The following is a 25,388-nucleotide window of genomic DNA, read 5'->3' on the forward strand; positions in this document are numbered from 1 at the left end:
ATGGCAGTGAGAAATTACAGTTTGCTTTTAGCACTGAACTGATATTTTTTCAGTCTTGAGTTTGCTCATTACAGGTTAACTTAAATTGCCATGAACAAAGTAATCATCATTTTAGTTCTGCTGCAGAATGTTTACCATCATTTTCCAGATAAATCACAATATTGCGGTTAGTTTGTGACAAGTTTTAATTCAGTATTACAAAATGCATCATCTGCCACAGTTCACTCATTTGTCACTTAAATACACTTCTGTCATATCTCAACACAGCTGCTCCCAACATTGCTCTGCATTACACATTAATAGTATTTGTGGTGTGACCTGCAGTGTTTGTGTGTCACCTATAACTGACCAGTAGCCGACAGCCGATGTGGCAACACTATAGAGGCAAGTTACAGATGTCAATTGTCAAAGTCATTTTAATCTGACTGTAAATAAATTTCCAGTTCAATCTAAACTTAAGACTTACAAGCACAGTTGTATTAAAGACAGAGCAACAATACAATTTAATTGTTAATTTTACACTGTTAAAATGTACAAAATTGTGAGGTAAAGTTTACACAAACATAAATTTTACATTCCATAAGTGCAACAACAAATAGCTTTTTAACATTCAAGGATGATTTTAGCCAAAATCTCATGCGATGCACATGTGCTGTAGCTGATGTGGCTTTTGTTGGCTGATCTGCGGCAGTTTCCCAGCTTGAAAGACCACAGTGTCATATCAAACTGTTCATCTAGACTTCCCCTGCACCACTTAGGTACACTGTAAACAGTTATTGTTTACACCCTGTATAACATCTGGTTCATAGTGCCCACCATCTGTTTCAAGAGCTTTCTTTTAGATACTTATCAGTTGCAATTTGTTAGATACATCCACATAAAGGCATTCTCAATGGAGGGTAAATTATAAGCAACTTACTGTAACACAGTGGTAGCATATGAGAGCATGTAAGAAATAAATGGCAGTGAATGCCCCACAGTACTGCTGAAGTTGTACTTCATCTCACATTCTGAGTTACTGTGTCCCAAAGTTTTATTCCTATTGTGGCCAGGTAGTAAAGGTCAGCCTGGCCAATAAGCTAATAAATCCACTGGACAGTATTGCTGGCACTATGACAAAACACTCTGGGCAGATGGGTGGGAGGAATTTAGAGGGGGGGGGGGGGGGGGCTGTTATGACAAAACTGCCAATGGTCAAGTGCATGGAACAGGTAACACAGTGTGACCAAGAGTGAAGTAATATTTTGTAACTCAGGCACTTGCATGCTACCAGGAAACTAACAAATCGCCCATTTAACCAGGCCTAGCAACCTGTGAACTAGGAACTAGGAAAAGCAGGAAGGGCAAGTAATATGAAGCAAACCTACTCTACCCCCTCTAGTAGGACTAGGTACTAAGTGTAGCTATAAGGGTATACTTAAGTGAGCTTAGGGGCCTAAAGCATTCAGCTGCATCTGTGTCTTGAACTGGAGGGAATGACAGACTTTTAAATTTCAGACAAACAACCACACACCTCTGGTGATGGATACTGGCTGGCTACCTGCCTGTTTATTGGCTCCCCAAGTTCCGGCAAGGTGTGCCCAACTGCGCATAGCGGTCGCAGGACTTGGGGAAAGTTCACTGATATGGGGAGCTGGAGTGTGTCCAGCACCCACCCTCTGAGGGACTGACAAAGGACATTGGTATTGGCTACTGCACCCAAGAACATGACCCAAAGGGGACCACAAGTAAGCTTGTGGGTGAGTAGCTAGAAAGACCTTGGATGACCTGGGAGGGTTGCACTTGCTCTTCACCACTGGCAGCACATGCAGCATCGCATGCTGGTAGGCTGCTCAGCACTGCAGTAGCTGCAGCCCATGACTCAGCAAGACAACAGACATAACCTGTATATCCGAGCATCAATGCATTTCACAATTGGCTGTGTTTAGAAGTGCAGCATGACCATGAAGACAGCTGGAACACTGTATAAACCCGGTTGAATAAACACTTGTCAATACTACCACTATGATGATAAGCCCAAATGTAAATATGCCCTCTCATTCACCATTTCTCTCACCTGACCTGACATACAGCAGCCCAGAACAGGCTGGGTTGTTTCAGAGTATATAAGACAGATCCTAAACAGCTCTGCCAAGCTATGTGTGGTGGCAACACACTGCATCACACTGTTTGAGTTGAAATCTACACAAGGGAGTACAATATTATTCTAGGGCCCTACTGAGAAGAGCTTTGTCAGTGAATTGGGCTAGTGAAGACATATTCCCTCTATTTGGTACTTCCACTACAACAGCAAACAGTTTTATCTTTACCATAAAGAGAAGGTGGGGTGAGCTGTGGTCTGTAGTGATGCCACATTTACCAGTATCTCCACAGAACTGTCTGTTTTGTTGAATCTGTAACCTATTTTCAATGGGGTGTCAGACACTTTGGATGTTTCTGCTTGAGGGAAAAAAAAGAAAGAAAGTAAGTCAGAGAGAGAGAGAGAGAGAGAGAGAGAGAGAGAGAGAGAGAGAGAGAGAGAGACTTTTCCCAAATTCTCAAATCCCTTCACACACATCTTTAACCCATTTCCAGTCCATTTGAGCATGAAAGGTGTTTCCTTTTTCCCCTTTATCTTTCCACCAAGGTAAAGTGCCTGTGACGAGTCGGGATTTTATTGAGAGGCTGGAAGGGATTCGCATTCAAACCTTCTTCATGTACAGCTGAGAAAGAGCTCTTCCACACCAGATCCATTACAAGAAGCTAAGGAAACATGATCTGATGGCTTGGAACAATATGTTTTGGCTTCAGCTCCCACGTGCACCTCAGCTACCATGAGGAGGAAGCTGTAGATGCTGCCAAGACAGCTAGCTTTTGTATTCTCTTTCCCCTTTGAGGTTGATGATGGACATTCAACCTACAACTGTCCCAAGTTGCTTGTAATCTACATGCTAATGTGATGTGCACCTACTTCCAGCATTTGGATTAGTGTATACTGTATCATAGCTGTACCATACCATATGTTATGTTGAGGATATTTTGTAACTGAGTGCTTGTGGGATATTTTCCCCTTATCTTAACCTTTAAGAGAGCAGATGTGATTCCAAATATAAAAAGGAGATCTGTTACTAGAGATCCAGGGCCACATCACATTAAAGGTTCCTCATTTTGTTTAGTAATAGGATGACACTTCCATACTTGACCTATGATCTGTAACAATTTACAGTGCACACCTTAAATGGAAATTTGGCTCAATAGTTCACATGAACTACTCTATGGGATTGGCTCTTAATGCACACCAGTACTCCACTCTAGCACCAAGGAGTCTATTTGTGATAATTAATAAGTATCATGTCTTTGCAGTAATGAATGAATACTATGCCATTTCTACAGGTAGCCAGAGATGAAATACTTGTGCTAAAGTGAGCTAACTCATGTGGGAAAGCCTAGAACACTAGGGATATGATGAACTCAAACCACTTGACAAAATTTGATGAACTGTTCTTTGCGCTCATGTTCCCCCAAAACACGAAGATTGTCATTCCAATGTTGGGTAGGACCTGTATCACAGGCAATGCAGATTGGTATATGAAATGTTCAGAAACAGGACAGTATGGCCACAACAACGGAGTACTATCTTGGTTTTCAACATCTCACATCTTACAGAAACCAATTTGACAGCTGTCCTCTGGCAGTCTAGATTTAGGGTTCCCATAGCTTGCCTAAATCATCTGAGGAAACTATCTTCTCCCATCTGAGCTAAGGCTCCATCTCTCATGATCTTTTAGATTAGTCTTAAAATTCTTACCATCCTTCCTTTCTAATCCAATGTTGCATTACTCAATTCTCTGCCTTGCATCTATCAATAATCATAGGAGGCACTGACCCAGCATAGCTCCAGATGCCAATACAGATCAATCAACAGCTGAACAGAAAGTTTTGGTTTGTCTATCATGTGATGTTCATGCCAAATACTTTGGTTACCAGTAAGTGAGCTAAGTATGTCTTAGTTCTGGTACATGTACACAAAATGTTTAGTTCAAGAAATCACAAATTAATGTAACTCCATAATGATATGTTGGAAATGAGCGACTCATTGGTGTGTATTAAATATGTTGCCTGGAATACATTTTTGTTTTCGAAAAACACCTGTCAAATGGAAAACTCTTACATTTATAAAAATGAAATTCATGCACCTTGGCTGAGATATTCCAATGCGATCCAGCATTCTTGAAAATTTGAATCTGTTTTCCGCACCATCTACAGACTCCGGAGAAGTACCAAGAATTCTGGCTTGCTGCCGATGCAAGTCCATTGCAATATTATTTGGCAGCTGTCCACCCATACAGAGAATGATGCCTTCTGGATTTTCAATGTTGTATATATCCATAACAACCTGAAAAATGCATTAGTTAATGTCTGAATGTTGTTCTCATTAACAGAACTATACTTAAAAAGCTCTGTCTAGTGTGAGAATAATAACTGTAGGTATATTATATAGAGGGGTATACTAAGTCATTCACAGAATACGGTACAGTTTCACATCTTTAAGAACTGACATAAAAGATTGTTGATGCAACTGCATATGATGTGCATTTGTGTCCTCTTATCTGACATCCAAGCAAAGATCAAAATTAATTACTATATATTCTGACAGTTATTTATCAAAGTTAAACTTTTACAACAGGCACAAACAGGTCCTCTGCGGAAACCTTTAAAATGTGTGGAAGTTAGTAAAATAGATGGATCTATGAAGTGATATGCAGTACAATGATAAACATTGAGCATGCTTCTCATTAGTATAATTCAAGACTAGTTGGCCACAGTTGAAGTTTCATAAATAAAGTCAAGTGTTGATGTCACCATCAAGAGGGACTTCAATAAACATATGGCTGTCATCAACACTGCCAAAAAATGTTTTCTCCCTCTGTTATTGGAGGACTTGCCAATAACTGAAATGTTTGGAAGCCTAACAACTGCCTTACATCATGAAACTGTATGGAGGCTAATTTAGATTCACTATTTCTTAACCTGTAGGTAAGGGTCAGAGCCCCATGATATAAAACCTTTCAATCAATGCGTCTGAACAGGTACCAGTATGTCTTAAGTTTTCCATCATACCCTTGTAAAAGGCATACCCGGAAGGTAAGTACCATTTGGAAAAAAACTCAAAAATTAACATTTATTTTTGCAATACAGTGAATTTCTTGAACTATTTTTGTACACAGTTGCCACCAATCTTCAGGTGTCTGTTACAGCAGGAAACCAATTTTTCTATGCATTCTTCAAAGAAAGATGCTAAGGGTAAAGTCAGTAAAACACCATTTTTTGCAGTGTGACTGCTGTCAAAAACACTTTCCTTCAAACTCATGCTTCAAGTTCAAGAACAAATGGTAGTCACAAATTTTGAAATCAGAGCTTTTCAGTGGGCAGTTGAACTTTTCCCAACCAAATTGTTGTATAAGGTTTTGAGTGACATAATTAGAATGGCAATGTTTTTATGAAGCAACACAATGCCTTGACCCGAGCATTCCATGCATTTTGTTTTGAACTGCCCTGATCTTGCACCTTCTGATTACCACTTGTTCTTGAACTTTAGGCATTATTCTGGACAAAGGCATTTGACAGTAATGATGGCACAAAAAGTCATGTTCATCAGTGGCTTCACTGGCAGCACATTTCTATGAAATAGACATAGAAAAGTTAGTTTCTCACCATGATAAATGGATGAACAATAGTGGCAACTATGTACAAAAATAGTTTAAGAAATGCTCTTTCCTTTAAAAATAACTCTTGGTTTGAAAAAAATATTTTATGAGGCTTTTTTCCAAAATGGTACTTCCTTTCTGGACAAGTCTCATAACATATTGCTTGCTTTCTTTCTGAATGGAGATAGCTACACATTTGTCATTTGCATTTCACATATGCAGGGCTATTTAAATTGCTTTGCGAAACAAGTGTTATACTTTATTTCATTTTTATGATGACTCCAATTATGGAAATTTGTCTTGCTATAGTTAAGGAATTTCAAAGAGAAAGGCATTTTCTGAGGTGCATTTCAGCAGCGCATAAGAAACACTATGCCCTGGAAAAATTCGCTCCCAATTTTTCCGCAACAAAGACTTTTTCTAGGTAGTCTATTTTTTTGTAGATGCTAACTTCAAATTTGTGCTGCTAAATATTGGCTGATAAGAGAAATAAGGTGACAGTGGCAAGACTGAAAACCAAATATTGAGTATCTGTGAATGAAAAATATTCTAATAGATACATTACTGAAGGACACAATTGGTTTTTAGCTGTTAGGCCATCATCAAGTACAATGATAAATATGTGTGGCTTTGAACTTTATTAGGAGCATCCAAAGAACGTTTCAATTGGCTCATGAAGGCAAAAATTATATATGTTAATGTAAGACTAAAGTGAGAAAAATTATTTCAATAAAAGGTGACGGATGGCATGTTAAGGAGGCAGAGAGGTAGAGAGGGAGAAAGGGGGGGGGATCAGAGATAATTTCCTTTAAGTTGTATATTGTACATGTTTCTTCATCATTCTGGACTCAGAAAAACTGCCAACAATAAATTTGGTACATTTTAGGAATGGCTTTGGAGACAATGAAAGTTTCACAGTACAAGAAGACTTCACTGGTTATTACAGTAGCAGTGCTGGCTCAGTTCCATGGCAAATAAAAGTCTGCAGAATAGATCAAAAGCATTGAAAACCAAATGTGGTTGCTCTTCATGTTGCCATATTAATAAACTGCAAATATATTAGCATAACAGACAATGTATTACAGTAAGCGTAACATCTAATCCATATTGAATGAATTGGCAGGACAGTTAAGTAGCTAAGGAAATTCACTGCATATTTCTTTCATGCAACAAGTGGAACATGTTTGAAATGTAAATAAGTGTTATATTGCAGCAAATAAAGGCATTTGAACTAATAAGATGAATATTTGTAGACTTGATGCAGAAAATGGCCCCACCAACAAACTTGGGAGTGTATAAAGCATTGTCAAAGTAGATTTAGAGATTAGCTCACTAGTACATTATGTCCATATAGGTCCACAGTGACAAGATTCTTCAGGATGCAGAACATGTTAGAAAAACAAGAACACACAATAATAAATGTGTTCCTGTATGCAAGAATTAATTTTTCATTGTGCTCTCTTCTGTTAATAAGTAACATGACTAATCCCTCTGGAAAAAGTATCTGTGGCCGACTAAACCACTAACCAATAATAAATATGGTCAGATTATTTAAGAATAATTACAGAAATAAAAAAATTAACTTTAGTCAGAGTAAAAAAAAAACCAAGAAAGCATCATCATCCACATGAGCCACTACATATCACCTTATAAATGTAAAACATTTGACTGAACTTTCGCATGGACCAATTTTCTGTGTTATGGTTACTCACTAATTTAATGCACAAATACTGTTTCAGCCTGCTGTGCTACGGTATTCTGATGCAATGACATTAGAAGCATCTAATCTAAGTAAAAGGACTTCTCTACCAATGAAAATTCTTTACACACCTCAAATGAAATTTCTTCAAAATATAGCCTGTCAGACATGTCATAATCTGTACTGACAGTTTCTGGGTTATAATTGACCATAATTGTTTTCCTGCCAAGTTTCCTAAGTTCTCTCAAACAACCAACGGCACACCAATCAAACTCTACAGAACTGCCAATGCGATAAACACCAGAACCTGAAACAAACGAAATTTTTTAGTCAGCAGTAATTATCCAGTAAAAAAGAACAGCATTAGTTACATTTGCAGTGACTAATTCAACATATTATCTGACACACACACTATATCAACAGGAATTTAACAGGGAAATGGAAACAAATTTAAAATCTCAGAGATGACCAAATATTACAACTTTCTAGCATGTTTAGAGCTTTGCCCTTTACTTCAATCCAATATTATAAATTTTACAGTTTACTCATTGATAATTTTAATGCCATTATCAGTTCCCTTATATCAGATTTTGAATATTTTCTTCTTTGCCCCTTCATCTTCTGTTTGTGGTTATAAGTTTTGTTTCCTACCCCTTTATTTCCTTCGTTAGACATTTTTTTCTGGATTAATTTTGCTTCTTTTTTCAACTGAATGTCACCATCATGTTCTAAAGCTGATTAAAAGCTGGTGTCTTTAACCAGTTTTCTAACACAGAAACGGAGACTGAATTTCTCATTTGCAATCCACTTAGTAAATCACCTCACTCTCTCACAACCAAGTGAAATATTGGCCTGGGTTCCAAATCAACTGTCATTGTTTGAAGGAGACAACATTTACTTTTTCAAGTGTCACCTATGCTTGCAAAATGGCATTAATATTTGTATACCGTTTCCATACATGTAGGAGAATGTTTATAATGTTTATTGCAAACCTGTTCTTATACACCAAAAGTTTGTAAGATGGGAGAATTTAACGCTGTTTCCTCTTGTGTTTCACAAAATTGTCAAATTCTGATCAAACTATGAAAAGGAAAGTTGCTATTCGCAATAGAGTGGAGATGCTGAGTCACAGATAGGCACAACAAAAAGACTGTCATAAATAAAGCTTTCGGCCAGAAGGGCCTTTGTAAAAAAAACACACACACTATATATAAGATGATGTGACTTACCAAACGAAAGCGCTGGCAGGTCGATAGACACACAAACAAACACAAACATACACACAAAATTCTAGCTTTCGCAACCAATGGCTGCTTCGTCAGGAAAGAGGGAAGGAGAGGGAAAGACAAAAGGATGTGGGTTTTAAGGGAGAGGGTAAGGAGTCATTCCAATCCTGGGAGCGGAAAGACTTACCTTAGAGGGAAAAAGGACAGGTACACACACACACACACACACACACACACACACACACACACACACACACACACACACATTTGTAAAGGCAAACAGTTTACAGTTTGGGCAGAGATGTCAGTCGAGGTGGAAGTACAGAGGCAAAGATGTTGTTGAAAGACAGGTGAGGTATGAGCGGCGGCAACTTGAAATTACTGGAGGTTGAGGCCTGGCGGGTAGCGAGAAGGGAGGATATACTGAAGGGCAAGTTCCCATCTCCGGAGTTCTGACAGGTTGGTGTTAGTGGGAAGTATCCAGATAAGCCGGACGGTGTAACACTGTGCCAAGATGTGCTGGCCGTGCACCAAGGCATGTTTAGCCACAGGGTGATCCTCATTACCAACAAACACTGTCTGCCTGTGTCCATTCATGCGAATGGACAGTTTGTTGCTGGACATTCCCACACAGAAAGCTTCACAGTATAGGCAGGTCAGTTGGTAAATCACATGCGTGCTTTCACATGTGGCTCTGCCTTTGATCGTGTACACCTTCCGGGTTACAGGACTGGAGTAGGTGGTGGTGGGAGGGTGCATGGGACAGGTTTTACACCGGGGGCGGTTACAAGGGTAGGAGCCAGAGAAATGAGATCCATCCTTCCCACTCCACCAAGAGTGTCTTTCCACCGTCCACCTAACCTTCGTAACCTCTTAGTTCATCCCTATGAAATCCCCAAACCACCTTCCCTACCCTCTGGCTCCTACCCTTGTAACCACCCCCAGTGTAAAACCTGTCCCATGCACCCTCCCACCACCACCTACTCCAGTCCTGTAACCCGGAAGGTGTAGACGATCAAAGGCAGAGCCACGTGTGAAAGCACCCATGTGATTTACCAACTCACCTGCCTACACTGTGAAGCTTTCTATGTGGGAATGACCAGCAACAAACTGTCCATTCGCATGAATGGACACAGGCAGACAGTGTTTGTTGGTAATGAGGATCACCCTGTGGCTGAACATGCCTTGGTGCACGGCCAGCACATCTTGGCACAGTGTTACACCGTCCGGGTTATCTGGATACTTCCCACTAACACCAACCTGTCAGAACTCCGGAGATGGGAACTTGCCCTTCAGTATATCCTCTCTTCTCATTATCCGCCAGGCCTCAACCTCCGCTAATTTCAAGTTGTCGCCGCTCATACCTCACCTGTCATTCAACAACATCTTTGCCTCTGTACTTCCGCCTCGACTGACATCTCTGCCCAAACTCTTTGCGTTTACAAATGTCTCTCTCTGTGTGTGTGTGTGTGTGTGTGTGTGTACACCTGTCCTTTCCCTCCCCCCCCCCCCCCCCCCCCCCCCCCCCCAAGGTAAGTCTTTCCGCTCCCGGGATTGGAATGACACCTTACCCTCTCCCTTAAAACCCTATGAGTGTTTGATCAACATTGATACTGAATGAAGTGCTTCGGCGTATTGGGAATCTCAAGACTGTTAGAACACTAGTATCGTTTGCCGAGCCCTGCCCTTCCGAATTCTTCATAATAAATCTGCACATGGCCTCAATAGGCGAAACTTCATCTCTGAAAGTAACACTACCCCTATATACTCTACTAAACACACATAAATGTTTACCTCAGCAGCAGTAGTTTAATCTGCAAATATAAGACGACCCCGTATTTTTCAAATGATGAATTTGGGAAAAAACCTCATCTTATAATGGGTTAAATACTGTAGATGTTAATGTAGATGTGGAATTGGTGTCACAATGAAACAGCCAACCTAATAGCTCGTATGACGCCCTTGGCACTACGTGGAAGGATGAGAAGAAATCATTGCATCATCCCCTGTAAGGCTGATTTACGGACTATACTGTGATCAAAAGTATCTGGACACCCCCCCCCCCCCCAAAAAAAAAAAAAAAAAAAAAAAAAAACAAAAACAAAAAAAAAAAAAAAACAAAAAAAAACACACATATATATTTTTCATATTAGGTGCATTGTGCTGCCATCTACTGCCAGGTACTCCATATCAGTGACCTCAGTAGTCATTAGACATCGTGAGAGCAGAATGGGATGCTCAGGGAACTCTTACTTCGAACGTGGTCAGGTGATTGGGTATCACTTGTGCCATACGTCTGTATGTGAGATTTCCACAATCCTAAACATCCCTAGGTCCACTTTTCCAATGTGATAGCGAAGTGGAAACATGAAGGGACACATACAGTACAAAAGCGTACAGGCTGACTTCATCAGTTGTCTGACAGAGACTGCCAACAGTTGAAGAGGGTCGTAAAGTGTAATAGGCAGACAGCTATCCAGACCATCACACAGGAATTCCAAACTGCATCAGGATGCACTGCAAGTACTATGACAGACAGGGGGTGAGAAAACTTGAATTTCATGGTAGAGCAGCTGCTCAGAAGCCACACATCATACCGGTAAATGCCAAACGAAGCCTCGCTTGGTGTAAGGAGCGTAAAAATTGGATGATTAAACAGTGGAAGAACATTGTGTGGAGTGACAAATCATGGTACACAATGTGGCGATCGGATGGCAGGTTGTGGATATGGTGAATGCCTGGTGAAAGTCATCTGTCAGCATGTGTAGTGCCAACAGTACAATTCAGAGGCAGTAGTGTTATTGTGTGGTCATGTTGATGGAGGGGGCTTGCACCCCTTGTTGTTTTATGTGGCACTAACAAAGCACAGGCCTACATTGATCTTTTAAGCACCTTCTTGCTTCCCACTGTTGAAGAGCAATTCGGGGATGGCAATTGCATCTTTCAGCATGTTCGAGCACCTGTTCACAATGCACGCCCTGTGGCAGAGAGGTTACATGACAATAAAATTCCTGTAATTGACTGGCCTACACAGAGTCCTGACCTGAATCCTATAGAACATCTCTGGGATGTTTTGGAATGTTGACTTCCTGCCAGACCTCACAAACTGACATCGATACCTCTCCTCACTGCAGCACTCCATGAAGAATAGGCTGCCATTCCCAAAGAAATCTTCCAGCACCTGATTGAATGTATGCCTGCAAGAGTGGAAGCTGTCATCAAAGCTAAGGTGGGCCAACACCATACTGAATTCCAGCATTACCGATGGAGGGCACCATGACCTTTTGATTCATTTTCAGCCAAGTGTATGGATACTTTTGATCATATAGTGTATGTACTGGAAGTGCAGGCACTCCTCTTAGGTAATAAAATGAGTAGCGACTCTTCAGTCCACTCTTACACAGTCTCAGCTTCTCAATCTGTCATTGACTGATTGTAAAGATTGCCATCTTAGTTTGTAGCACGTTCTGACCTCTATCTCCTTAGTCAGACATTCCAAGTTTAACTGCAGTAGCAATTCAGTCATTTTGTGAGACAATATACTCTGTCACTGTGGGTGACATGAGAAAGTGTGCTTACAGTTTGCTCTATGAAACTACTACAAAGAACACTATGGGACAGTTTTATAAGCTTAATGCAAACACTGTCCTTGCAACAAGTCTCAATTATTCTCATCCCTAACCAGTGTCTCCCACATTTTTCTCAGAGTAGCTTTACCAACCTTCTGTCCAGTTAGAACTCTTGAGGGGCTGGAATGAACTACTTCATTTATCACTTGTGTCATCCTTTATATAAATTATTTTCCCATGGAGAACAGGCTGCCAACGCTGATAGTAAAATCCGTCATTGTGGATTTACGGTTTTCCCACGCTGTTAGGGCCACCTCACTCTTCGTCTTATTGAGACAGTACCACAATTAATTGAATTTTTGCTTACTTGTTACTTGTTTGTAACCTTCCCCATGTCTCTAATTCTTCATGAACTTGCCAGCTGTAACATCTGCTGTAAGTTCTAATCTCTCATGGTGCTGCAGGCAATGAGACAAGAAGATTTTTAAAGGTAAGCGAATACTTCTCTGAATTTAGAGACAGGAAGTAATGGTTAGAGTAGCAGGTCTGATCATCACCTTCATTAACACGTTACCAATGGTATTCCACCATTTCCTTTATTATTATTTTCATTTCATCTTATTGGATCAACCATATCTCCACTTCATTTATTATCTGCCACACAATTTGCAAGATTGGTGTTGGACCCTTTTACGAGTTACAGACTTGGCCATCTCCTGACAAGACACGACACAGCTGGTATGGCAAGGAAAGCTGTCTGCTGCCAGATTAACGACAGTTCATTCCATGTTTCACTAGATCAGCACTAGTCCTGAGAGGTGGTAGTAATAAAAGCTTTTTCCCAAACACCTCAACTTGCCCATGGGTGGCGACTGCTTCCCATCACAAATTTGTTTGCTAGAGAAAAATAAATTTTTATTTTGGTCCTTTTCACAAAGGAATGGCCAGATGAGAGACTTAGAAGAAAGATGGCTAGCATGGCTATGACAGCCATGGAAAGCATCTGACTTGTTTTTCTCTCTGCTTCCATCTCCACCTCTACCTGCACAATTGACATCACTGATGTCACCCCAACAGCACCCCCCACCCACTCTCCCCCACCAGTCCAATAACCATTATGGCACTACAGCCTGCTGCCCCTCATGCACCAGCCAGCTGATGGTCACGTGCATCCTGCCAGCCTGATGTCCACCACACCAGCTGGCAATGTGACATGCACCTCAGTCACAGTCAGAATTCTGACAACCTCAATGCAGTGGAGACACTCTCCTGTTGATGCCACCAGCACCAAAGGTGAGTAACATTTTGCAACCAGCTGTTGCAGCTAACACTATGCAGGCAATGTTTGCTCAGCCAATGGTCACTTTATGTTCACATAATGCAAAATAAGTCATGCAAAACGTGAAATTAAACCTGCAGAGCAGGGTTTGCAAGAAGTAAGGACTTCTTTCTCTGGAGCCCCTTCAAAAAACACAAAGAGAGCTGATAGACACGATGATGCTAGATAACAAGGAGGATTTAGTTTACATCAACATGAGGATAAGAACAGTTGACTATATTTTCACAGGAGTTGATGAGCAAATAATGTCAACTACAGAGAAAGTAGATGCAAGGAATTCTACATTTGAGTGGCAGAATGATGTGTGTGAAGTTGGACTAATCATTTTTGGACATCTCAACAACTGTGTGATTGAAACCTGAATTGGGAAATTGAAGTGCATTTTAAAAGAGCGAAAAAACAGTGTTAATGAAGAGATTGGAGAACAAATATAGAGAGCTACCTAAAAGGCTAACAGATAAAATAAATTCTGAGTTGATGAATGCAACTGTGGATCAGCAGGTCTTAGCACCTGGTGTGGTCACAACTATGTTAGTAGCTGACACAGCTGTTTCCACTGTAGGGGGGGACCTCCAGGTATGGGGGGGAAATGGTAGAAGCATATGGCTGTCCCACATCATGGATGACTGTCACCACTACACATGTCACCTATCTGTTAATTTCATGGTCAACATTGGAAGTAAACTTACAAATTAGATCTCTCTTTCCCCAGTAGTCCCAGAAGAAGAGTGCCGAGTCCAAGTGAGGGCTTGTACCTACTCTTAAGGAGCAACAATTATTTCATCAAGCTTGAGCCACCAGCCTTCTAGTTGGTAAGAAACACCACTCTTTAGCTTAGTAGATGTCCAAGTGCCCTGACATGCATCTATAAACATTCCCACCCCTTGTTGGAAAAAATTTAGTGGAACAGAACCAACAATCCACCCTGGTGATTTTATTCAAAATTTCAGTGTATTGTTTGACTGAACAGTTTGTGGCAGACAATGAATTTACTTTGACAGCATTTGATGTATGAAGTGAATCTATGGTGGCAGAGGCAGGAACCATGTAATTTAATGCAGCTCAGCAAAGAGTTGCTGGCACAGAACTGGAACCAGGCACATCAATAGATGATGAGACATGCTCTTATGATCAACCCAGATAACAGGAAGAGATGATTTCACTCATTTATCAGTGAACTTTTGAACAGGTGAGAAGACAGATGTTGACTGTACCAGTAACCAGCATCTAACAGTCTCTTGAAATATGGCCCATTAGAAGATTTTCAGAATGAGCAAATGTGGTGCACTGGCACTAATAAAGGACAACACCACCCACATAATCAGTTCCAGTCATTCCACAGACAAAACAAGGCAAGACACAGTAGATCAAATAACCAGAAACATTGGTGGCAATTACCACCAGCATATCAAAATGAGTATATTGTGATGTCCAAACAATTTGAGAAAGCAAACAAGAGAAGCCAAAGTCCTACCACTGGCAACATGCACCACTGCCAAATTCAGATGACTTCACTCCACTTACTGTACAGAATCTGCTGCAAGCATCAGTGAGGGAAACTGGGAGAAACAGTCAAGCTACTCCTGCTGGCTGGGTCCCACAATCCATGAAGGGAGTATCAGACAATGATTCACAGATACCTCTCAAAATTGGAACAGTGGGATGCAGCAGCATGGGATTATTTGACATCAGATAAGCTTTTACCATGCCACTGAATATCCCATTAGGAATTGTTTCTGGAAAGTCAGAAAACTGTCCTATCAGCACTGTTGTGGAAAACACACCAAATATGTGAAGTATGCCCATAATTGGAGGCTATTATTAAGAGTTCGGTTCATGAGACCACTCAATTGCCTACTGAGCTAATGCAAAGTGAATCTGTAGTAGGACCCATTAGAAATGAGGCAAGGTTGCCCCTCCACCACAAGTGGATTTAAGAAATAAGTAAGTTGGAGACTGCTTCAGTGCATACAAAGGAAAGAAGTACTGCAAAAGGAATGGCATGGCAGAATAGCTAAAAAGGCCACAGTCAAGGCTGGTGCTAGTCTGAAACCAGCCACAGTCAGACCGCGCATAGAAGAAAAATGCAACATTTTATCTTTTTTTATGCTACTTACAAAGTCAAGAAGATGACTAGTGATCAGTCACATCTGGTAAAAACCCAGACATCAGTGCTCAGAAGGGAATACAAAATACTGGGAATATAAACATTACTTGATAACCCACTCTATCTCATTACAACAATGAGCTTTAGAGCATGGATTTACATTTAAGTTCTTAAATAATGTCTCTTTTCTATGTACAGTATTTCAGTTTTATTTGTTTGATGATGTTCAAAGAGTGCGGGATTCTAAGGTTTTCAGATCACCTGAAAGTGGGTAGTTCTATTCTGTAGACTCAGACATTGGTAAAAAAAATTGTCTCTGCCAATAGAAACATCACAATATATCAGAAGTAACCCACAGTTTAGTAGCAAGAGGAATCAGGTGGTGTGGAGACATGTGTTGATGGAGGTGTGGTTTGGCAGAAGTGGGAACTAAATAGGAGCTGTTCTCCTTGCAACAGCAAGGACCCATCAGGTGACTGCATGTGCAGGGTGTGTTTCAACTGGATCACTTGCCATGCCCCCCCCCCCCCCCTCATTCCTGCAACCCCCTCTCCCCCCCACTGAATACTGTCCAGTGCCAGATTGGAATGTCTGCCTGATTAGTATGTGGCTAAAATTGAATGAATATCTTGCGAACAGTGCTAACAGTACAAGCAACACACAGAGACCAGTAACTTCAGAGAAATCAAATTTCTTCACATGGATTACAAGTCAAAAACATGCAGAGGAAAGTGGAGATTCTGTGCAGTATTATTTATTTGGTGTTAAGAAACATGAACCATTAGAATGGGAAAAGGGGTACAAAGGAAACCTAGCTGATAACTAAGGAGGAGCACAACAAATGCTGATAACTGAACCTGTTCAGCCCGAGTAGATTGAAATACTCCCTGTCAGGTTGGCCAGCAACACACAAAGAGAAAGCAAATAGTTAACACTGAACATTTTCTGAATGAATCCTGTGTCTAGGAACATCTTGTCTACTAGCAGCAAAGCAGTCAAGGTCCTAGATGCAGAGCTATAAAGTACCCATAATGAGATTAAAGACATCTCTTAGTCTCTCTTGACTGAACACGAGTGGAGCTGAACTGCGAACTTAAGAATTTTTGATCTAGATGTAAGATGAGAAAGTGTAAAATTCTATTAATATAATTATGTAAGCTACTACAAACAGCATAGTGAACGCATTATTGTGGCCAAGATAGACACGCAGCCCACGTCTGCTACAGTAGTACAAGTTTATATGCCAACTAGCTCTGCAGATGAAGAAATTGATGAAATGTATGATGAGATAAAAGAAATTATTCATGTAGTGAAGGGAGTCAAAGGTGACTGGAATTCAACAGTAGAAAAAGGAAAAGAAGGAAACGTAGTAGGATAATATGGATTAGCGCTAAGAAATGAAAGAGGAAGCCGCCTGGTAGAATTTTGCACAGAGCATAACTTAATCATAGCTAACACTTGGTTCAAGAATCATGAAAGAAGGTTGTATACACGGAAGAAACCTGGAGATACTAGAAGGTTTCAGATAGATTATATAATGGTAAGACAGAGATTTAGGAACCAGGTTTTAAATTGTAAGACATTTCCAGGGGCAGATGTGGACTCTGGCCACAATCTATTATGAACTGTAGATTAAAACTGAAGAAACTGCAAAAAGGTGGGAATTTGAGGAGTTGTGACCTGGATAAACTGAAAGAACCAGAGGTTGTACAGAGTTTCAGGGACAGCATAAAGGAACAATTGACTGGAATGGGGGAAAGAAATACAGTAGAAGAAGAATGGGTAGCTTTGAGGGATGAAATAGTGAAGGCAGCAGAGGATCAAGTAGGTAAAAAGACGAGGGCTAGTAGAAATCCTTGGGTAACAAAAGAGATACTGAATTTAATTGATGAAAGGAGAAAAATACAAAAATGCAGAAAATGAAGCAGGCAAAAATGAATACAAACATCTCAAAAGTGAGATTGACAGGAAGTTCAAAATGGCTAAGCAGGGATGGCTACAGGACAAATGTAAGGATGTAGAGGCTTATCTCACGAGAGGTAAGATAGATACTGCCTACAGGAAAATTAAAGAGACCTTTGGAGAAAAGAGAACCACTTGCATGAATATCAAGAGCTCACATGGAAACCCAGTTCTAAGCAAAGAAGGGAAAGCAGAAAGGTGGAAGGAGTATACAAGGGTGATGTTCTTGAGGACAATATTATGGAAATGGAAGAGGATGTAGATGAAGATGAAATGGGAGATATGATACTGCGTGAAGAGTTTGACAGAGCACTGAAAGACCTGAGTCGAAACAAGGCCTCAGGAATAGACAACATTCCATTAGAACTACTGACAGCCTTGGGAGAGCCAGTCCTGACAAAACTCTACCATCTGGTGAGCAAGATGTATGAGACAGGTGAAATTCCCTCAGACTACAAGAAGAATATAGTAATTCCAATCCTAAAGAAAACAGATGTTGACAGATGTGAAAATTACTGAACTATCAATTTAATAAGTCACAGCTGCAAAATAATAATGCGAATTCTTTATAGACAAATGCAAAAAGTGTCAGAAGCTGACCTCGGGGAAGATCAGTTTGGATTCCGTAGAAATATTGGAACACGTGAGGCAATACTGACTCTACGACTCATCTTTGAAGAAAGATTAAGGAAAGGCAAACCTACGTTTCTAGCATTTGTAGACTTAGAGAAAGCTTTTGACAATGTTGACTGGAATACTCTCTTTCAAATTCTGAAGGCGGCAGGGGTAAAATACAGGGAGTGAAAGGCTATTTGCAATTTGTACAGAAAGCAGATGGCAGTTATAAGAGTCAAGGGACATGAAAGGGAAGCAGTAAAGGAAACAAAAGAGAAGTTTGGAGTAGGCATTAAAATCCATGGAGAAGAAATAAAAACTTTGAGGTTTGCCGATGACATTGTAATTCTGTCAGAGACAGCAAAGGACTTGGAAGAGCAGTTGAACGGAATGGACAGTGTCTTGAAAGCAGAGTATAGGATGAACATCAACAAAAGCAAATTGAGGATAATGGAATGTAATAGAGTTAACTCGGGTGATGCTGAAGGGATTAGATTAGGGAATGAGACACTTAAAGTAGTAAAGGAGTTTTGCTATTTGGGGAGCAAAATAACTGATGATGGTCAACGTAGAGAGTATATAAAATGTAGACTGGCAATGGCGAGGAAAGCGTTTCTGAAGAAGAGAAATTTGTTAACATCGAGTATAGATGTAAGTGTCAGGAAGTCGTTTCTGAAAGTATTTGTATGGAGTGTAGCCATTTATGGATGTGAAACATGGACGATAAATAGCTTAGACAAGAAGAGAATAGAAGCTTTCGAAATTTGGCGCTACAGAAGAATGCTGAAGATTAGATGGTTAGACCACATAACTAATGAGGAGGTATTGAATAGAACTGGGGAGAAGAGGAGTTTGTGGCACAATTTGACTAGAAGAAGGGATCGGTTGGTAGGACATGTTCTGAGGCATCAAGGGATCACCAATTTAGTACTGGAGGGCAGCGTGGAGGGTAAAAATCGTAGAGGGAGACCAAGAGATGAATACACTAAGCAGATTCAGAAGGATGTAGGCTGCAGTAGGTACTGGGAGATGAAGAAGCTTGCACAGGATAGAGTAGCATGGAGAGCTGCATCAAACCAGTCTCAGGACTGAAAACTACAACTGCAACAACAACAACAACAACAACAACAACAAAAATGCAATTTTTGTGTTGTTTTAAGGTTAAACAGCTCCGTAACGCTTGGTGACAGCACCTATTAACAGGTGACCCACAGCCATAGCGGTTAAGAACTATACCTTTTTTTTTGTTAGCCCAGCTGCCTGATCTTTACTGACCATTTGCGGCCTCACAGCTACAGTCAAGAAGATCTTCATAGAACGCAACAAAATTATGAAAAGGGAAGTTGCTAGTCACCGTATAGCAGAGATACTGAGCTGCAGATAGGCACAACAAAAAGACTGTCATAAATAAAGCTTTCAGCCATTAATGCCTTTGTCAATAATAGACAACAGATGTGCACGCACATGCCTAACTGTAGTTGCAGGCAACTGAAACCACACTGCAAGCAGCAGCACCAGTGCGTGATGGGAGAGCCAACTGAGGGGGGGTAAGGAGGAGGCTGGGGCAGGGAGGGGGAGGGATAGTATGGTGTGGGTGGCAGACAGTGAAGTGCTGCAGGTTAGATGGGGGAGCAGGGGAGAGATGGGGAGGAGAAGGAGGGGAGAAGTGGAAAAGAAGAGAAGTAAAAAGACTGGATGTGATGTTGGAATGACAGCTGTGTAGTGCTGGAATAGGAACAGGGAAGGGGCTGGATGGGTGAGGACAGGGACAAATGCAGACTGAGGTCAGGAGGGTTACGGGAAAACAAATACTTTGATGACTGTAGACAGAGGAAGTAATTGTTACAGCAGCAAGCCCAATCATTATCTTCATTAAATATACCCTCAATGGAACTCCACCACTTCTTTTAATATCATTTTCAGTTGGTTCTATTGACTTAATCATACTCCTCTTGCAGTTATTATATCTCACACAAGTTACAGATTTGATGCAAGTCGTCATATGGCCTACAGACCTTACAATAACATGGCAGGGTATCACATAGACAAAACCTAACAGCAAATCCCTATACAAATTACAAATGACATAAGTAAATGGACTTAACTTATTTTAAAGTTTTATGTTTAGCAACCAAGTTTTGGCCACAACTGCTATTACATAACCTTTCATGGTGGCAACCTAAGGCCACATGATCATTAATTATTAAAATGTACACTGAATCTAGTTACCACCCACTTCTTAACAAGAACTTACTTTGCACAAAAAAAGGACACACTAATATGTTTAGCATTTCAGTATGTGACCGGCAGTCACAAACACTACTACAGTAATCAAGTAACTCACCTATTACCATAGTATGTCCACCTGGAAAGATTAGATCATGAGCAGACCCATTATATGTAAGATACAAATAATTTGTAGATGCTGGCCACTCTGCAGCTACTGTGTCTATCTGTTTAACATATGGCGTTATTCCTGAAATCAAGATAATACACACATTCACATCCGATTTGAAATAACAGAATACTAAAATAGGAAACATTTTTCTATCTGCTATTAATAAAGAAAAGCAGAAAATGAAGATAATTAATTGATTATAGGGTGCTTATATTTTGGATACCCAAATAAAGATGATTATAGAGATGTTACATCAAAAGGCAAGATTCAAAAAATTTGGTGACTAGATATCACAATTTCAATTAAATACTTAAATTAGAGTATTTACTGACCTACTTCTTCTCTTTTCTTCCTTATTGATAGCTCTGTACTTTTGACAAAAGTAGCTATCTGCGTGTCAGAAAATCCAAGTTGCTTAGCTTTCAGCAACACATCATATACATGTGCCTGTCCAACAGACTCGAGCAGTATCTGAAAATCTATTATATTTTTCATTTTCTGTAGAAACCAACGATCTATTTTAGTGAGATCATACAGTCTATCTATTGTATATCCTGCTTTAAGTGCTGCTGCTAACACAAACATTCGTTTGTCTGTAGGTTTTTCCAGTTCTTCATCTGATATAGCTTTAACGTAAGGGTCAAATCCTATAACACTTTCATCCATCATTCTTAGTGCTTTCTGGAAAGCTTCTTCAAACTTACGACCAACAGCCATAACTTCACCAACACTCTTCATTGAACTCCCAATCTAAACAACAACAACAATAATAACAACAATAACAACAACACTTCAAATTACAACTGAGTACAAATTTCATTGCCCTAAAAACAGCTGTGTAACTGCTTTATATACACATACATATATTGATAGCAAGAGGCATGTCTTACTTTAGTGCTAACTCTTGTAAATTTGCTTAGGTCCCACCGAGGAATCTTCACAACACAATAATCCAGACTAGGTTCGAAGCAAGCAGTAGTTGTACCAGTAACAGAGTTCTTGATGTTTGGCAGCGGAATACCTAGGGCTAGTTTTGCTGCAACATATGCCAGAGGATACCCAGTAGCCTTACTTGCTAAAGCAGAACTACGAGATAGTCTAGCATTTACCTGCAAGAGAATGACAATTTTCTTTACAAAATTAAATCTAGTTTATTTATTAGAGTGAGATGGTCACTGAGAAAGCAATTTGTGAAATCAAAACATCTTATTCTGGAGAGAGAGAGAGAGAGAGAGAGAGAGAGAGAGAGAGAGAGAGAAAATATTGATACTTTTAGAGTACTAAGTATTAAAACAAAAAGAATAATTATAGGAAATGATTAAATACGGACTGATGCAAAGAATATTTTGGATAATAAAATTCACTTCAAACACAGACAAAATGATATCTGTTTGACTACTAAATCATTTTTCACATTATATTACAGAACACGAATCTGACAAGGTACAACTCATAGGGGAAAAGCAATACATCATAAAAACATAATATCTAAAAGCTATGCTTATATTAAATTATTACCTCAATAATGTAGTACTCCTCTGAGTATGGGTTAAAAGCATATTGAATATTGCATTCTCCAACAACTCCAAAATGTCTTATTACATTAATGGCTGTTGTTCGAAGAATGTTGTACTCTCTGTTTGTTAAAGTCTGGCTAGGGGCTACAACAATGGATTCTCCTGTGTGAATCCCAAGAGGGTCGACATTTTCCATGTTGCAGACCTGGAAGGAATTGCAAAATTTAAATCCTAAAAATAAGGGTTTTATATGTAACTTCAACATTTACTACACTTCATTGAACATTAAAAACTGTGCAACCCAAACACCAAAAATGCGTATTACAGCAATAGAAAATGTACAGTAGAGAAATTAAAACTCTTAATTTAAAGAAGTCCAGCCCCACAACGAGATATCATGTCAATGTAGGTAAGCTTGTTCGTAACATTGACTTCGGAGTCCTCTGCAAAGCAACAATAAATTTTTAAAAAATTGAAGTGGTATTTCATTTAGCTGTGGTTAAATCATAATATTTTTAAAGACAATGGCGAACAGAATGCTGATAGTGACCTATATTATGCTTGTCATGAATAAATGTACAGTTTCATTTGCAGTGTGGTTTCCAAAATCTGCCCTCTCAGTCTCTTAAGGAAGATTTTGTCACTTCCCTGACATAACGGTATCTACTCATATATTAAGCTATTCTGTCACATCTTGTTAGAGCCTATTCATCAAAGCATGTAGTCCCATACTAAATGAATACTGTCCGATTAAAATATTACTCCAAAAAATTCTGAGCACAACATTAAGTATTCTCAATTTCTTGCCAAAAAGCTAATATAACTTGTTCCATAAAAACATGGGAGAACTGCCAGACATGAGTAACTTCCTGCCACGATATTTCGGCGCAGAGTCTTCTGGCCATCTTCAGGTGAATGCCACTGTAGTAGTACTGGCGAGAACGCGCTGAGCTCCGCTTTTTAAAGCCTTCTGAGCTGACATTGCGCATGCGCTGCTCAGCGTGCGCGTTCATAACGGCTCCATGCGCTGTGCCTCATGCCCTCCACTGTGAAAGCCTGGCGTATCGGTGTCAGGTCGATTTTCGTCTTTATGCAGATAACTATGTCGACTACGAAGTTTCTCTATAACAGGATTCCAAGCAGAGTTCAGCTGACAACCGCTATCCTGATTGATGAGAGTCTCGTTGTCAGACAATCTTATTTCCACAGATTCATTGATGTGTTCCTGCACAGTTCGTGTTGTTTGCCCTATATATGATTTGCAGCATTTACACGGAATTTTGTAAACACCTGGTTTACGCAGGCCCAGGTCGTCTTTAACGGATCCCACCAGTGATGAAATTTTGGAAGGAGGGCGAAAGATGACTCTCACTTGATACTTTCTCAATATTCTGCCTATCTGTGAAGAAATATTCCCAATAAATGGTAGATAAACAGTCGACCTGAAGGCCTCTTCCTCTTCCTTGTTCCGTCGTTTGTAGGTCTTCATCACTCTGTTCACTTGCCTAGGTGAAAAGCCATTCTTCAAAAATACTTTTTGCAGGTGTTCCAGTTCCGCTTGAAGACTGTCGGCGTCAGAGATAGTATGGGCACGGTGGACCAAGGTTTTGAGAACGCCCATTGTTTGTGCTGGATGGTGGCAACTAGTAGCTTGTGGATACAGGTCTGTATCAGTGGGCTTTCTGTACACCAAGTGACCAAGTGTGCCATCACTCTTCCGTCCCACCAGGACGTCTAAAAATGGCAGACAACCATCTCTATCTATCTACATGGTAAACTTTATGTTTTCATGTATGGAGTTCATGTGACATACAAATTCTTGGAGATGGTCCAGACCATGAGGCTACACTATAAAAGTGTCGTCAACGTACTGCCAAAATACTGTCGGTTCAAAAGTGGCAGAGTCGAGTGCTCCCTCCTAAAATCCTCCATAAAAAGATTGGCCACCAGGGGAGACAAAGGACTCCCCATGGTGACCCCATCAGATTGTTCGTAAAATTCATTGTTAAATATAAAATATGTAGAGGAGAGAGTGTGCTCAACAACGCTATAATGTCTGCACCAAATATATTGCCAATGAGGTGTAGTGAGTCCACCAGAGGCACCTTTGTGAACAGTGAAACCACATCAAAACTGACCAATAAATCACTACTTTGCAGTTGTAGTGACTGAAGTCAACTGATAAAATCACCAGAATTCTTTATGTGATGTGCACACTTGCCTATCATTGGTTTGAGCAAAGATGCCAAGAATTTTGCTAGGTCGTAGGTGGCTGCTCCAATGTTACTCACAATTGGACGTAATGGCACATTTTCCTTGTGGATCTTAGGCAGTCCATATAGCCTAGGTGGAACTGAACTGTTTGGTTTCAGTCTCTTGATGATCTCCTTCGGTAGAGAACTATTTGATAAAAGTTCTGCTGTTTTTCGTACTACTCGACTCGTGGGATCCTTATCGATTTTGCGATACGTTGAAGCACATAATAAAACATTGATCTTATTAATATAGTCATCCCTTGGTATGAGGACAGTAGCGTTTCCTTTGTCAGATTTTAAGACTGCTGTATCCACATCTGCTTGTAAGTTACGGAGGGCTATCCTCTCCATGGGCAAGATGTTATTCTTCATTGGTGTAACCCTGGTCAATCAAGAAACATCTAATATAACTTGTTGGTGCAACAGAAAGGAAAGCTTCACCATGCCATTACATCTCTGAAGTACAGGAGCTGTCAGGTGTTTAATTTATACCACATACGTATCAAGGTTTGCAACTTTCCATTTTAACTGTATTCAGATACCTAATAATCTGGAATATTGAAAAAATTACTTTTGAGAGTACAAAATGTCACCATCTTTCCACTGATTTATGTTCTCAAGGACAATAAATGAGGTAGAAATGGAGACATTAAAGGGTAAGTTCAGTCAATGCTTTACACAAGAAGTGGGGGTGGGGCAGTTGTGAGAATCCCACCTTACTGTTCTAGGTGAAATTCTAGTGGAGCTGATTTGCCACAGTGTGAGGACATAGCCTACTCCTCCCTAATACCACCATGAGAACCATCAAGCTTGACATCTCTATCCAGACAGGGAAATCTGTGTCAATAGTCTCCCATGCCCTTACACCATGGGACACTGTACAGAGGTTTGGAATTTAATTCAGGATATTGGCAAGAATCCTGGTGATCAGGAATTTTATGCAAGCTGCCCTCCTGCCATTACCAGTCAAATACTCGAGATGAATATTTCCTGCTCCACCACCATTCAAACCAC

General features: G+C 40.2%; 1 protein-coding gene across 1 annotated transcript in view; it reads right to left on the reverse strand.

Moving 5' to 3' along the window:
- The window catches only part of LOC124606307 (CAD protein), a 545,680-nt gene that overhangs the window by 374,103 nt on the left and 146,189 nt on the right, over positions 1–25,388 (reverse strand). The window contains exons 9-14 of the mRNA XM_047138292.1: positions 22,121–22,324; positions 21,493–21,711; positions 20,935–21,352; positions 20,549–20,680; positions 7,518–7,693; positions 4,176–4,375 (exon numbers count right to left, since the gene is read on the reverse strand). Of these exons, the coding sequence (XP_046994248.1) occupies positions 4,176–4,375; positions 7,518–7,693; positions 20,549–20,680; positions 20,935–21,352; positions 21,493–21,711; positions 22,121–22,324 (1,349 nt within the window). The remainder of the gene's footprint in view (positions 1–4,175; positions 4,376–7,517; positions 7,694–20,548; positions 20,681–20,934; positions 21,353–21,492; positions 21,712–22,120; positions 22,325–25,388) is intronic.

This window comes from Schistocerca americana, chromosome 1 (genome assembly GCF_021461395.2).
Source record: "Schistocerca americana isolate TAMUIC-IGC-003095 chromosome 1, iqSchAmer2.1, whole genome shotgun sequence".
NCBI lineage: Eukaryota > Metazoa > Arthropoda > Insecta > Orthoptera > Acrididae > Schistocerca > Schistocerca americana.